This window comes from Anabrus simplex, chromosome 6 (genome assembly GCF_040414725.1).
Source record: "Anabrus simplex isolate iqAnaSimp1 chromosome 6, ASM4041472v1, whole genome shotgun sequence".
Classification (NCBI taxonomy): domain Eukaryota; kingdom Metazoa; phylum Arthropoda; class Insecta; order Orthoptera; family Tettigoniidae; genus Anabrus; species Anabrus simplex.
Window position 1 is genome coordinate 349,976,643 of NC_090270.1, and position 17,309 is coordinate 349,993,951.

Sequence of the window (17,309 nt, forward strand, 5' to 3'; positions counted from 1 at the left end):
TGTCCAAATTTCTTGATGAACGGAAAACAAAAAGAAGTTGAAATTCACACAGTACTGGCAACTTCATAATCATAAAATTACAGTAGTGACACCTTCAGAGGAAACGTTTAAATAGGTCTAGTTTCAAGTTCAGTGTTTCTCCTGTAGAGGAGTTTTAATTGGCGGAAGATTTAAATGTCGGCGTAGAGGTGTACCTCCCGGTACAATCTCATTTGGTGACTGGCTGTTTTCGTGTCTTCCCCCCCCCCCCCCCCCATCAGATGATGTGCAAAATTGTGAAATTCCGCTAAACTTCGTTCTCTGCCAGTGGCTATAGGATAGGATACCTTTCCATCTTTCCAATGGTATTCAGCAATGAAAAATGAAAGGCTAAAATAATTTGAACTTGGAGGAAGTGTAGTCCTACCTCTCACTGATGCAGGTGGAACTGAATCAAACAAGGGGCGCACAATATTCTATGACAACTTCTTTACGTTCCTGAAATTGGTAAGATTAAAGGGAGTAAGTGCAACAGGGACATTTCATGAAAACCAGAGGGAGAATAAAGGTGGACAGGAAAAAGAAGAAGGGGATCATACGACTACAGGAGTTTTGGTATTGCACTGGAATGACAACAGTGTTGTCACTGCTGGTATGAACAACAAACAGATCACGGTGGTCCAGTGTAAAAATATATGCAAAGTGTCTGTAACGCAATGAGAGCTGTTCAAGTCTTATAATCACATCCAAAGAGTGGACAGCTTGGATAGTTAGGACTTCATCTGAAATGCTTCTGTGGACAATAAATACATAACTGTAAATAGCATATACAGTATTGTGACAAGTCTTTATTGGAAATTGTAGATCTACTTTACAGTGCAAACTGGATAAGATAATCCAACTCTCTAACTTGCAACATTAACTAGTGTTGTTGTACTGACTTGAGTGCATAGCGTTGACCTGTGGATATAAAACTATTACTTCGATGAACTTTCTGATTCTTGGAACGTGTTTCTACAATTATTAAGAGTGGAAATGTGTAGATAGATTGAAATAAAACACCAAAAATTAACTTTATGCACTAATTTATAGCATAGTTGTGCCTGCCTTGGTGACTGTCGCTGTAACATTACCCAAGGTCCTTGAAGATGGTGCTCTAGCTCTGCCTCTCGCTCTCCGAGTGCTCATGACACCAACAATGGAGGGATCGAAAATGATGAACAAACTGGGATTTAAAATGTGTTTCTTGATCTACGAATTGCTATTATCGTGGATTTACTTGTGTCAAGGCTCGGCTCTCTCCTGAGAGTCATTATTTTGACTGACGTAAATATTTCAAGATTCTTGATTGCTGCTCCAGGTATTCATTCATTTTATTTAATTTCACACGCCATAGTTACAAGAATGGTTCTATGTGCCTGTATTTCGGTAGTCTTTTATCACCTGTCTTCGCAGGCTCTTAGTTAATTAATTTTGTCTGTATTTTAATTTTTCTTTCTTTGTTTGTGTGCACACGTGCAAGAACGGAGAGTGTTTGTTTGGGCCTGTGTGTTTGTGGGTTTTGAGACCATGCACTTCTCTTTACAATGGCGAAAAATGAAAGTATCCTCCTATTCAATACATCATATAATCCGTCATTAGACGGAGTAAACAAGTTCAGACATGTTTCGGCTCGTTTGAGCCATCTTCAGTGAAAAAAATTAGGGGGGTTGGAATAATTTACATAATATGAGTTGAAAAACTGCTAAAAAACATAATGAAAGCGCAAATGAAAAAACAAAAAAAAGAGAGCGCTTTCATTATGTTTTTTAGCATTTTTTCAACTCATATTATGTAAATTATTCCAACCCCCCTAATTTTTTTCACTGAAGATGGCTCAAACGAGCCGAAACATGTCTGAACTTGTTTACTCCGTCTAATGACGGATTATATGATGTATTGAATAGGAGGATACTTTCATTTTTCGCCATTGTAAAGTGAAAACCGTCAATACAGAATGATTCTAATATCTTGTAATAATAACCATGCACTTCTGTTTCCTTATCGTTTGGAATCATGGCTGAGCATTGCTATATTGTGTGATTTGACGCTACTTAAATAGGTGAGGCAATTTGCATGTCCCGGATAGTGGGTCAACGAATGTCATGATTGCTATGATTATATTTGGATCAGCCTTGCCTGTTTTTGCGGCAGTCTAGCATTGTATCTGTGGTGTTCAAACCATGCTCGTGAATCCTTGATATCCGTCGCTATCCTGTGCGATTGTATACGTCACGCCTTGGCATTACCGGTCTGCTCTGGGTCTCTCTTCTTGTTCATACGTACGGTTTATAGCACTCTCCGTATATCGTCATTTTAATTTTTCTTTCTTTTTCTTTTATTTTTCGTTTTAGTTGGTCGGTTCGAGCCATGTGTGGTGTGCTATTTAATATTTCTACGCCATTATCTGCTCCATTGTCGGGGATTAGATTTTGTTTTTGTAACTGTGGCAACATTTTCTTGTTCTTTAGCTTCTGCTCCTTTGGCATTGTTGTTGTGATGCGCTAGCATCATGCGAAAGCTCATTTGGATGCTAACTGTTGATATGTGCGCGGTCCGCATTAGTACGACTGTATTATCCCTTTAAGGTTCCATTATGTGATTCCTTCGATAACGTGTTCCACGTCACATCATTTTTCCGAAACGAATTTGTATTTCTATGTGGTCATAAGGAAGTGAGTAGTGCGATCGTGTGTATTGTCGCCGTATGTCATTCAATGGTATACTACCTGATGTTCTATTTTTCTGCAGTTATGTAAGTAAATCTTAATGCAGTTTCCCATTTTTATTTTCATTTTCATATTATGTGTGTTTATAATAAACCCCATTTTCTTTTGATCCATTTTTTATTCATGGGGGTTATAAGTTCTTGCCTTTCTGGCCCTCGCTCCCCTTTTGTCTACCCACGGGTCCAGCTCCGAACTGTTCTAGTTCGTTCCAGTCCATCCACGGCAATTTGTGAAGAGAGGTAAGTGAGGTAAGTATCTGCGCGTATATTGGGTTGATGTGTAATGGTAGCAGAGTAGGGGGTGGTAGATAGTGTACTTTAAAATAGCTGCAGCTACGCAGCAGCGGTAGGACTTTATCCTCGCGATACTGACATCGCCAGCTCAAACCCGACAGAGATAGCTGCAGCTACAGAGCAGTGGTAGGACTTTATCCTCGCGATACTGACATCGCCAGCTCAAACCCGACAGAGATAGCTGCAGCTACAGAGCAGTGGTAGGACTTTATCCTCACGATACTGACATCGCCAGCTCAAACCCGACAGAGATAGCTGCAGCTACGAAGCAGTGGTAGGACTTTATCCTCGCAATACTGACATCGCCAGCTCAAACCAGACAGAGATAGCTGCAGCTACAGAGCAGTGGTAGGACTCTATATTCGCAATACTGACATCGCCAGCTCAAACCAGACAGAGATAGCTGCAGCTACGGGACAGTGGTAGGACTTTATCCTCGCGATACTGACATCGCCAGCTCAAACCCGACAGAGATAGCTGCAGCTACGGAACAGTGGTAGGACATTATCCTCGCGATACTGACATCGCCAGCTCAAACCAGACAGAGATAGCTGAAGCTTCGGAGCAGTGGTAGGACTTTATCCTCGCAATACTGACATCGCCAGCTCAAACCAGACAGAGATAGCTGCAGCTACGGAACAGTGGTAGGACTTTATCCTCGCAATACTGACATCGCCAGCTCAAACCAGACAGAGATAGCTGCAGCTACAGAGCAGTAGTAGGACTCTATATTCGCAATACTGACATCGCCAGCTCAAACCCGACAGAGATAGCTGCAGCTACGGAGCAGTGGTAGGACTTTATATTCGCAATACTGACATCGCCAGCTCAAACCCGACAGAGATAGCTGCAGCTACAGAGCAGTGGTAGGACTTTATCCTCGCAATACTGACATCGCCAGCTCAAACCAGACAGAGATAGCTGCAGCTACAGAACAGTGGAAGGACATTATCCTCGCGATACTGACATCACCAGCTCAAACCCGACAGAGATAGCTGCAGCTACAGAGCAGTGGTAGGACTCTATATTCGCAATACTGACATCACCAGCTCAAACCCGACAGAGATAGCTGCAGCTACAGAGCAGTGGTAGGACTCTATATTCGCAATACTGACATCGCCAGCTCAAACCCGACAGAGATAGCTGCAGCTACAGAGCAGTGGTAGGACTTTATCCTCACGATACTGACATCGCCAGCTCAAACCAGACAGAGATAGCTGCAGCTACGGAGCAGTGGTAGGACTCTATATTCGCAATACTGACATCGCCAGCTCAAACCAGACAGAGATAGCTGCAGCTACAGAACAGTGGTAGGACTCTATATTCGCAATACTGACATCGCCAGCTCAAACCAGACAGAGATAGCTGCAGCTACGGAGCAGTGGTAGGACATTATCCTCGCAATACTGACATCGCCAGCTCAAATCCGACAGAGATAGCTGCAGCTACGGGACAGTGGTAGAACATTATCCTCGCAATACTGACATCGCCAGCTCAAACCTGACAGAGATAGCTGCAGCCACGGAGCAGTGGTAGGACTCTATATTCGCAATACTGACATCGCCAGCTCAAACCAGACAGAGATAGCTGCAGCTACAGAACAGTGGTAGGACTCTATATTCGCAATACTGACATCGCCAGCTCAAACCAGACAGAGATAGCTACAGCTACAGAACAGTGGTAGGACTCTACATTCGCAATACTGACATCGCCAGCTCAAACCAGACAGAGATAGCTGCAGCTACGGAGCAGTGGTAGGACATTATCCTCACAATACTGACATCGCCAGCTCAAATCCGACAGAGATAGCTGCAGCTACAGAACAGTGGTAGGACTTTATATTCGCAATACTGACATCGCCAGCTCAAACCCGACAGAGACTGCTGCAGCTACAGAACAGTGGTAGGACTTCATATTCGCAATACTGACATCGCCAGCTCATTTTTTCAAAATGGCGCCCGGTAATGACGACGTAGTGTTTTATTCTCTGAGTAAATTAACCATAAAATGTGACGAAAAGTGCGGAAAATGTCGAAAAGTAGTGAAAAATGGAATGTTGTGTGATTCATGTGATCGATGGTGGCATTATAAGTGCGGAAATTGCCCTAGAGACGTAAAAACTAATGAAAATGTTGACTGGATTTGTGAGCAGTGTGTTCGGAATGTTGTTGTTGGGGACGGCGTTGACGAAGCATCGAAAACAATCGATGAGGAATATAAAAGTGCATTAGAAATTATAAACATTCTAAAAAAGGACAATGAGACTCTTAAAGTTGAAAATCAAGAATTAAAACAAAGACTGCGATCGCTAGAATTTGGGACTGACCATTCTTCGAGTGATATACCGGTACAAGTAACAAACTCGAGCACGTGGTGTCAAGTAGTTCGTGGATGGCCGGCTAAGAAGAAATCTACAACTGAATTTCCGGAAATAAACATTAGAAATAGGTTTTCTGCCCTAAATAATTTAATTCTGGAAGAAAGTGATCGCGCGCGTGAAATCAAATCATCGCGATCCGTTGCCGTGCCGAGTTTAAAATTTAGGCCTAGAATTCAGATTCAAGACCCAGTTAGGCCTAAATTAGCGAAGGTAGCTGTGTTTGGTGATAGCCAAGGAAGGAGAATTGCAGGAGTGATTAACGACGAGAATATAGCAGCAACCGGAGAAATATATCCAGGAGCTCCTATCAGCAGTGTTGTGGAAAACGTAGAAGCAGCAACTAGGAACTTCGGGAGCGGCGATGCAGTGCTTATCATCGGTGGGACGAACGACGTAGCTCGCGACGACGCCAAGAATGTAAGATCACAACTTAAACATACACTAGGGAAGCTGACCCACACTAACGTTTTTGTAGTGAACGTGCCCCACAGGCATGATTTGAGTAGAGACTCGTGTGTGAACATTGAAGTGGACAAGGTCAATACAGATATTGTTAAAATTTGTAAACATTTTCGGAATACTCAGGTTATTGAATGCAGCAGTTTTGAGAGATACTGTTATACAAAACATGGCCTCCATCTAAACAATTCAGGTAAACGAAAGATAGCAAATATTGTTCTAGATTTTATTAATCATAAGATATGTACTGTAAAACAGGCAACTCCCTTGAGTTATAATACTGACCAGGAAAACTAGTAGAAAGAGCCAGCTGTACTTCAAGCTGGCTCAGTCAACTAGAAAAAGAAACTCAGGATAGTAAGGAATTTCAAGTTACCCAATTGCAACAGTCAAGTTTTAGGGAGGAAGGGGGTCTGAGATTGCTCTTGGTAAACTGTCAAAGTGTAGTAAATAAGCAATTAAAATTCGGTATATTGATGGAATCTTATGAGACTGATGTGGTGATAGGAGTGGAATCGTGGTTGAAAGAAGGGGTGGGTAATAGAGAAATATTTCCAGAAGGGTACACAGTCTATCGTAGAGACCGAGGAGATAAAAAGGGAGGGGGGGGTGTTTATTCTGGTGAAGGAAACTTACTGTTCACATGAATGGTTTACCGACGAAAGTGATGAAATATTAGGGATAAAATTAGTTTGTGACAATATGAAGGAGGTGGGAATTATAGGAACATACAGGCCTGGAAGAGAGGAAAGAGACATGGAAATCTTTGAAAAAATAATAGATTATACACATAAAAACAATAATAATGATATGGTAATAATTGGGGGAGATCTAAATTTGCCTGAAGTTGAATGGAAAGGAGCTGCAAGTGAAGCCCATGAACAGAAACTGGCAAATAAGTTAATTTGGGAGGGAGGATTTACACAAGTAGTACAAGAACCAACTCGTCTCAATAACTTACTAGATGTATTCTTGGTTAAACCATGGGAAATTGTTGATAAAACTGAGGTAATTGAAGGAATAGGAGACCATAAGGCTGTAATAATGGATGTAGGACTCGTACCAAAAAGGCTTAATAAGAGGGTTACACAAGACAAGAAATTGTACAGAAATACTAAAGTTGATGAATTTGGGACTTACCTTAAATCACAATTCAGTTGTTGGATAAGTGAAGGGAGTAACGTGGATACACTTTGGGCTAAATTTAAAGGAATTATTTGGGAAGGAGAGAAGAGATTTGTACCTGTTAAGAAGGGTAAAATGACCTCAGACCCTGTTTATTATACAAGGGAAATAAGAAAATTAAAAAGAAAATGTAGAATAGTAAACAGGAAAATCAAAGAGGGTAGGGAGAGTAGAGAAACTAGAAAACAGCTAATGAGGGAACTGAATAGAGTGAAAAAGGAAGCAAAAGAGAATTATATGAATGGCATACTTCAAGAGGGTAATGACCACAAAGGGAAATGGAAAAAGCTGTATTCATATATCAGGAATCAAAAAGGAAAAGGAGTCCAAATTCCTACAATGGTGGGAGAAGGGGATGAACACTATTTAACAGATACTGAGAAAGCAAACCTATTTAGTAGGGAATTTAGAGATTCAGTAGATGATTGTCAAGAGTTGGAAACCGAAACAGAAGATAGCGAGGGAGAGACACAGAGGGAAACAAGAAGCTTCTCATTCACAAACGAAGATATTTTCAGAGAAATCCAACTGCTTCAGCAAGGAAAAGCTGCAGGAAGTGATCAAATTACTGGGGAGGTATTAAAGACAATGGGGTGGTATATAGTGCCTTATTTAAAATTTCTCTTTGACTATGTCATAAATAATAGTGTAATACCAAAGGAATGGAAGGAATCTATAATAATACCAATTTATAAAGGAAAGGGTGATAAAAGGAAACCAGAGAACTACAGACCAATCAGCCTGACCAGTATAGTTTGTAAAATTCTGGAGAGTTTAATATCGAAGTACATCAGAGGGATATGTGATGATAAAAATTGGTTCATGAGGAGCCAGTATGGATTTAGAAAGAAATTTTCTTGTGAGGCACAACTGGTGGGATTTCAGCAGGACATATCAGATCAGTTGGATTCAGGAGGTCAGTTAGATTGCATAGCCATAGATCTTTCCAAAGCCTTTGATAGAGTGGAACATGGAATATTATTAAGGAAATTGGAGGGAAAAGGATTGGACGTAAGGGTTACACGTTGGATAAAAGCATTTCTAAATTCAAGGATTCAGAAAGTCAAAGTAGGAAATAATGTATCGCAGGAAGAGAAAGTTTGGAAGGGAATTGCACAGGGTAGTATAATCGGTCCGTTACTTTTCTTAATATACGCAAATGATTTAGGGAACAATATAACATCAAAAATAAGATTGTATGCAGATGACATAATTGTTTATAGAGAAATAAACAACATTGAGGTTTGTTCAGAATTACAAAGGGACCTTGAAAGTATCCAACAATGGGTTGAAGAAAATAATATGAAGGTTAATGGAGGCAAATCAACTGTTACAACTTTTACAAACAGGAGCTTTAAAACTGAATTTGAATATACTTTGGATGAGGTAGTTATCCCAAAAGATGGCAAGTGCAAATACTTAGGTGTGAGATTTGAAAGTAATTTGCACTGGAAGGGTCATATTGATGACATTGTTGGGAAAGCATACAGATCATTACATGTCATAATGAGGCTACTTAAAGGATGCAACAAAGAATTAAAAGAAAAAAGTTACTTGAGTATGGTTCGTCCATTATTGGAATATGCAAACAGTGTTTGGGATCCCCACCAAGAATACCTAATAAAAGAAATAGATAGTGTGCAGAGGAAAGCAGCAAGATTTGTAACAGGGGATTTCAGGAGAAAGAGCAGTGTATCAGAAATGTTAAAGGAACTTGGGTGGGAAACTTTAAGTAAGAGAAGGGAGAAAACTAGACTTACAGGATTATATAGAGCCTATACAGGAGAAGAAGCGTGGGGAGATATCCGTGAGAGGCTTCAGTTTGAAAATAATTATATCGGCAGGACTGACCACAAATATAAAATTAGAAGGAATTTTAGCAGAAGCGATTGGGGTAAATTTACATTCGTTGGGAAGGGTGTGAAGGAGTGGAACAGTTTACCAGGGGTCGTGTTTGATCCTTTTCCAAAATCTGTACAGATATTCAAGAAGAGAATAAACAGCAACAGAGAAAATAAATGAAGTGTTAGAGGGCATTCGACCAGTGCAGTATATTGTAAATAAAAAATATGTGTGAATAAATTAATTCCATCCCCTGGTCTAAGGAGTTTGGACAGCCAAAGTTGGGGACTGCCTGTAGGGGTGAAGTACAGTGGGGACTTCGAGGGCCCTGGGACCGCTACGGTAGCTGTGAAGGCCCTTCAGGAACTCTGAAAAGTGGTGGCAAAAGGGGCTCTGGTTAAGACGCAGCAGGTCGTTATGCTACTTAGGATCCAGAACGGGTAAAAAAAAAATAGTAAATAAATAAATGCAATGTAAATATTAATGTTATACCAGTTTTATAGTATCATTTGAAGCAATTCCACATACTGTATATCAGTTGACTATATTTGTAAGTAGTACAGGATATATTATAATTAGAATTTTGTAAACAATATAAATTTATTAAGGATGAGCTATGTGTGTAATAGAAAACATTGTTAGCGTAAATTGTATAATACTGTATTATAGGAAAAATTTCTTCTCTTGTTAATTTAATATTTAGTGCTTGACAATAATGTATTTTAGTGTACCATTTGCCACCGAGGTAGACACCTCATTTGCAAATAAAGAGATTTTGATTTGATGAGATAGCTGCAGCTACGGGACAGTGGTAGGACTTTATCCTCGCGATACTGACATCGCCAGTTCAAACCCGACAGAGATAGCTGTAGCTACGGAGCAGTGGTAGGACTCTATATTCGCAATACTGACATCGCCAGCTCAAACCAGACAGAGATAGCTGCAGCTACAGAACAGTGGTAGGACTCTATATTCGCAATACTGACATCGCCAGCTCAAACCAGACAGAGATAGCTGCAGCTACGGAGCAGTGGTAGGACTCTATATTCGCAATACTGACATCGCCAGCTCAAACCCGACAGAGATAGCTGCAGCTACAGAGCAGTGGTAGGACTCTATATTCGCAATACTGACATCGCCAGCTCAAACCCGACTGAGATAGCTGCAGCTTCGGAGCAGTGGTAGGACTTTATCCTCGCGATACTGACATCGCCAGCTGAAACCCGACAGAGATAGCTGCAGCTACGGAGCAGTGGTAGGACTTTATATTCACAATACTGACATCACCAGCTCAAACCCGACAGAGATAGCTGCAGCTACGGAACAGTGGTAGGACATTATCCTTGTGATACTGACATCACCAGCTCAAACGCGACAGAGATAGCTGCAGCTACAGAACAGTGGAAGGACATTATCCTTTTGATACTGACATCACCAGCTCAAACGCGACAGAGATAGCTGCAGCTACAGAACAGTGGAAGGACATTATCCTCGCGATACTGACATCGCCAGCTCAAACCCGACAGAGATAGCTGTAGCTACAGAACATTGGAAGGACGTTATCGTTGAGAATGTGACCACGCCAGTTCGAACCCGACAGAGATAGCTGCAGCTACCGAGCAGTGGTAGGACTTTATATTCGCAATACTGACATCGCCAGTTCAAACCAGACAGAGATAGCTGCAGCCACGGAGCAGTGGAAGGACGTTTTCCTTGTGATAGTGACATCGCCAGTTCAAACCCGACAGAGATAGCTGTAGCTACAGAACAGTGGAAGGACGTTATCCTTGAGTGTGTGACCACGCCAGTTCAAACCTGACAGAGAAAGTTTCATTTTAGAAATCCAGGGACAGTCCATTCGACTGGCAGGTGACACATTCAGTGTTCACCCGTCAAAACTAATTAAAGTTCGGATAAAGAGTTCTCGTGCTGCTATCTGGTGGAGTAAAGTGATATCAACTCACAGGAAGAAAATACAATATGCCTCAAACAGTAGCTGAGGTTGTACGACTGATACGCCCAATTCAGCCATCTTACACTCCCTTCAACAGCATTTCAAAACACTTGTGTACTCACTCTTGTGGAACTGTTTCCCCAGGTTCATCCTCTTCTTTCACATCCTGTAGAAGATGAAGGAAAATGACAATTAATTTCTGATTATGTTCTTGATGTTAAGCAACAGTAAAGACATTGTTCCCCTACTTAATTATTGAGAAGCTACAACTGACTTCTTAGATCTCTAGTGACTCATAATGACTGATCAATTACCTGTACACGTAATGGTACTGGAGCTTGAATAAAGAATTAAGTCAGGATGAAGAACAACAAAAGTCAGAAGTAAGAAGGACAATGTGAAGCCTGAGAAGAGGCAAGCAAATAAACATACCAGCAAAGTAACGACCAAGCCATCCCAGACTCACACAGCACAAGGAACTTCTTATATATTTCATATACATATCATCATAGACGCTACTTTTAGGAAAGCAATTACTTATCAGCACACCAAAACAAATACTCTTTATTTACTATTAGCTTTATTCAAATCAATTAACTAATTTAAAGAACACAATATGAAAGTATAATGGAAAATTCATCGCTTTACCTGTAATGTTAACAGATGTAGAAGGTAAGAACATGGAACTGCAAGAAACTGTCCCTCAAATGAAATAAGTCAATCAATATACTTGAAGTAATGATTCTTCACATATCTTGTCACTAGTTTCTTTTAACCCTTAAGCACTCAGCGTGCCGATCTATCGGCGCGAGAGGTTATGGCGAGAAAGCTCACCGTGCCGATACATCCGCTCTGTCCTATTTAGGGATTTTGGTCATTTGCGTGGCTGTTAAATCGTAACAGTTGATCATGACGGTACCTTAAAGCATTGAATTTGCGTTTTACTCTACAGATATATCCACCAGCCCAGCAAAATATTTTTATTTTCGACAAATGAAATCTGTTGACCGTGAATGTTTATGTTGTGGTTATTTGAAGTTGTTATTGCATGGATCTGTTTTGATTAGCTTATGAATACAACAATTTGACCTTGCTATGAGTTTAGTTTAGAGTTTATTTCGTTTCTTTGATATATTGTGTGTTCGCTGTACTTCACAAACTATAATTTTAATCCTTTTTGTAACTCCGTTGTTACACGTGCTTGAGTCATCTTTTTTATCGTAACGACTAGGCCATATTCAAGGCGGAATGAGGCCGATATCCTTGAATTTTCAGATGATTTAGACAATAATAATGACCTTCTCTTGCCGAAAGTGATTCCCGTTATGTGGGAAATGACACAGTCACAGCTGCTCACCGTGCATCGGACCGCGAGGACCTGAGATCGATGACCGTTACAAGTACAGTGAATAACTTTGTGTCATGCTTCATGAGTTAATTGCAAAACACACATCATATTGATATAAAATTATTCAGAATTAAATGTTCTTTCTTTCCGTCTAAGAGTAAAGAAGGAAGATGCAATAATGTCTGATTTTTCTGTCATTGAAAACCATAATTTATTTTCCAAATTTAATATATATATATATTTTTTTGGCTTTACCAATAACAATACGTCCTAGGTATATTCATTTCTGAAATGCCCATAGTTAGTGTGACTTATTTTATTTTAATACGTGTTAAACTGTTTACGTGTTGAATTTGGTTTGGAAAATCACAGAAATTAGTTTGAGTGTCTTCGAGCAAACCGCTGAATATAGGCTGAGTGCCAAAGGGTTAAACCCTTTTCTCCACAAAAGACATGTAACTAAAATTCATAACAGAAAGCTCCACAAAATTGTAACATGAAGATTAGAACTACTGAAGTAATTACAAATGCAGATTACATTTTTATCTTTACTAACATTAGAAATCCACACGTCAAATAAATACATCTACAGGCATTCTTACTTACACTCAGGAAATTTTCCTCAGTAGCTGGAGATAATGGTTTGAGCTCTATAATCGGCAGGGGGAAGGCTGTAACTTCTTCCTTAATATTCGTTAGTTCTCCATCACCAATCAAGGATGCTTGTTGAACTGCTTCCTAAGAAAGTAGGTGCTTCATTTAAAAGAAAACTTTTATAAACAGGACAAATATGGTATAGAAATAATTTTGAAATGATTGTTCCTGAACAAGCCTAACAAAATACATTATTTCCCTTTGATTCAATAAAAAATGGTCACTTAATTTCTTGGTAAATGGATAGGTAAGGTGGAAAAGTTAAGGTTTTCAATTTTTTATGGCTGGATCATTTAACAACCAACATCATGAATGATAATACAGTTGAAATAACTCATCCAAAGTACTCAAAACAATATGTTTGCACTAAATAAAAAATATAAAAGAATTTAAAAATTTCTTGAATTCTGTGAGTACAACCCACCCATTCGGTGGAGCGGATGTCCAAGTTTGGGACGTATTATTCATAATATTTCAACGTACTGTATGCACCACCGGGGACATCCACGTGATAATAATGTACGTCCAGCTTTGTGGTTTGTAGCACACAAAGATCCTTTGTGAACACTGACTTTAACAAATCACCTGCAAACACAGGACTCTCACCACTCACACACTTTGACTATTCACTTTACCAATGAAAATGAATATAAAACAGGTACAGTGTTAGAGTAATGTGAAGCGAATGGAGAAAAGAGATTAATGGTCTCAGTCATGGAGGGTAAGAGAGGTAGAGGCAATGATGAATGTTGATTCTTTCGAAAACCACACACATCATTCTGATATTAATTCAACAGTTTTGCTGCGAGCCATATTCTGTTTTCTCCTCTAAGCCCCTTCTCTCGTTGAATCTTGCATTACTGTTGATGGACTGGAAAACTTACAAGGTGCAGTGCAGTTTATAGTTAATTCACAGAGGTTTGCAGACTGAATGCTCAAAGGTACAATTGTCTATGAGCATAACAAAGATTACAGGTGATGAACTTCATTCCGTAGTGATGGTTGAACTCATCATGCTTAGCCTTTGTGGTTGAGGTTAATTTCCGAAAGAGTGTGTCCTCAGTTGGCAGATAGGAGGCCCCTACTCTATGTAGGGCGGGGCTGGTTAAAATACCCAATAAGACCCACAGACCAACAGATAGCAAAATTCCTGGGGGCTTTCAAATACTGGGATGTGCTCTCTCCAGGGGTCTCCCTGACCTAGGTTATGGGTGGAGTCCTCAACGGTATCTATGCCAGAGAAGATGGACTTCAGTTCGGTGGAGATGGTGGAAGGGGAAAACCCGTAGTGTCTGTACTCCAGAGAAGTGGCTAGGTAAGGCGTCTGTCTCCATGTTAGGAGTGGCCTAAGTGTGAACTTGACAGTAGGTATAAAATGCCTTTGGGTGCGGCGAGCCCAACGTAACAATACCCTACATGGATAAAGCATATATGGTGCCTCGGAAAAGGTTAGGGAGTACCCTGTTAAGAGGGACGCGCAGCTCTTTGGGTGCTGGGAGAACTGTGAGAATCAAAATCAAATCAAAATCTCTTTATTTGCAAATGAGGTGTCTACCTCGGTGGCAAATGGTACACTAAAATACATTATTGTCAAGCACTAAATTTTAAATTAACAGGAGACGAAGAAAATTTTCCTAGAATACAATATTATACAATTTACGCTAATAATTTTTTCTATTAAACACACACATCATCCTTAATAAATTTATATTGTTTACAAAATTCTACTTATAATATCTTACAAACATAGTCAACTCATATACAGTACGGTATGTGAAATTACTTCTAATAATACTATACAACTGGTATAAGATTAAAATTAACACTGAATTTATTTACATATTTATATTTTACCCATTTTGGAACCTAAGTAGCATAACTACCTGCTGCGTCTTAACCAGGGCCCCTTTTGCCACCACTTTTCAGAGTTCCTGAAGGGCCTTCACAGCTACCGTAGCGGTCCCAGGGCCCTCGAAGTCCCCACTGTACTTCACCCCTACAGGCAGTCCCCTACCTGGGCTGTCCAAACTCCTTAGACCAGGGGATGGCATTAATTTAATCACACACATTTATTATTTACAATATCCTGCACTGGTCGAATGCCCTCTAACATTTAATTTATTATCTCTGTTGTTGTTTATTCTCTTCTTGAATATCTGTACAGATTTTGGAAAAGGATCAAACACTACCCCTGGTAAACTGTTCCACTCCTTCACGCCCTTCCCAATGAAAGAAAATTTACCCCAATCGCTTCTGCTAAAATTCCTTCTAATTTTGTACTTGTGGTCAGTTCTACCAATATAATTATTTTCCAACCGAAGCCTCTCACGGGTATCTCCCCATGCTTCTTCTCCTGTATAGGCTCTATATAATCCTGTAAGTCTAGTTTTCTCCCTTCTCTTACTTAAAGTTTCCCACCCAAGTTCCTATAACATTTCTGATACACTACTCTTTCTCCTGAAATCCCCTGTTACAAACCTTGCTGCTTTCCTCTGTACACCATCTAGTTCTTTTATTAGGTATTCTTGGTGAGGATCCCAAACACTGTTTGCATATTCCAATAATGGACGAACCATACTTAAGTAACTTTTTTCTTTTAATTCTTTGTTGCATCCTTTAAGTAGTCTCATTATGACATGTAACAATCTGTATGCTTTCCCAACAATGTCATCAACATGACCCTTCCAGTGCAAATTACTTTCAAATCTCACACCTAAGTATTTGCACTTGCCATCTTTTGGGATAACTACCTCATCCAAAGTACATTCAAATTCAGTTTTAAAGCTCCTGTTTGTAAATGTTGTAACAGTTGATTTGCCTCCATTAATCTTCATATTATTTTCTTCAACCCATTCTTGGATACTGTCAAGGTCTCTTTGTAATTCTGAACAATCCTCAATGTTATTTATTTCCCTATAAACAATTATGTCATCTGCATACAATCTTATTTTCGATGTTATATTGTTCCCTAAATCATTTGCGTATATTAAGAAAAGTAACGGACCGATTATATTACCCTGTGCAATACCCTTCCAAACTTTCTCTTCCTGTGATATATTATTTCCTACTTTGACTTTCTGAGCCCTTGAATTTAGAAACGTTTTATCCAACGTGTAACCCTTACATCCAATCCTATTCCCTCCAATTTCTTTAATAATATTCCATGTTCCACTCTATCAAAGGCTTTGGAAAGATCTATGGCTATGCAATCTAAGTGGCCTCCTGAATCTGACTGATCTGATATGTCCTGCTGAAATCCCACCAGTTGTGCCTCGCAAAAAAATTTCTTTCTAAATCCATACTGGCTCCTCATGAACCAATTTTTATCATCACATATCCCTCTGATGTACTTTGCTATTAAACTCTCCAGTATTTTACAAACTGTACTGGTCAGGCTGATTGGTCTGTAGTTCTCAGGTTTCCTTTTATCACCCTTTCCTTTATAAATTGGTATTATTATAGATTCCTTCCATTTCTTTGGTATCACACTATTATTTATGACATAGTCAAAGAGAAATTTTAAATAAGGCACTATATACCACCCCATTGTCTTTAATACCTCCCCAGTAATTTGATCACTTCCTGCTGCTTTTCCTTGCTGAAGCAGTTGGATTTCTCTGAAAATATCTTCATTTGTGAATGAGAAGCTTCTTGTTTCCCTCTGTGTCTCTCCCTCGCTATCTTCTGTTTCGGTTTCCAACTCTTGACAATCATCTACTGAATCTCTAAATTCCCTACTAAAGAGGTTTGCTTTCTCAGTATCTGTTAAATAGTGTTCACCCCCTTCTCCCACCATTGTAGGAATTTGGATTCCTTTTCCTGTTTGATTCCTGATATATGAATACAGCTTTTTCCATTTCCCTTTGTGGTCATTACCCTCTTGAAGAATGCCATTCATATAATTCTCTTTTGCTTCCTTTTTCACTCTATTCAGTTCCCTAATTAGCTGTTTTCTACTTTCTCTACTCTCCCTACCTTCTTTGATTTTCCTGTTTACTATTCTACATTTTCTTTTTAATTTTCTTATTTCCCTTGTGTAATAAACAGGGTCTGAGGTCATTTTACCCTTCTTAACAGGTACAAATCTCTTCTCTCCTTCCCAAATGATTCCTTTAAATTTAGCCCAAAGTGTATCCACATTATTCCCTTCACTTATCCAACAACTGAATTGTGATTTAAGGTAAGTCCCAAATTCATCAACTTTAGTTTTTCTGTATAATTGGGCAACCAGCACCAAACTACATCAAGATTGCGACAGTAAATGTCCTGACACTGACGGGAAAGACACAAGACCTGGTTGACTTCATGAAAGAAAAAAATATAGCCATACTTGGACTGTGTGAGACCAAGAAGAGGGGTACAGCGGAGATTCCTCTGAAAGAAGGATACAGGCTGCATTATAGTAAAGGACCTCTAGCAAAAAATGGAATGGGCATCATACTTAGAG

General features: G+C 39.6%; 1 protein-coding gene across 1 annotated transcript in view; it reads right to left on the minus strand.

Moving 5' to 3' along the window:
- LOC136875823 (zinc finger protein 813) overlaps positions 1–17,309 on the minus strand; it is a 166,276-nt gene that overhangs the window by 44,574 nt on the left and 104,393 nt on the right. The window contains exons 4-5 of the mRNA XM_068228179.1: positions 12,815–12,946; positions 10,983–11,026 (exon numbers count right to left, since the gene is read on the minus strand). Coding sequence (XP_068084280.1) covers positions 10,983–11,026; positions 12,815–12,946 — 176 coding nt within the window. The remainder of the gene's footprint in view (positions 1–10,982; positions 11,027–12,814; positions 12,947–17,309) is intronic.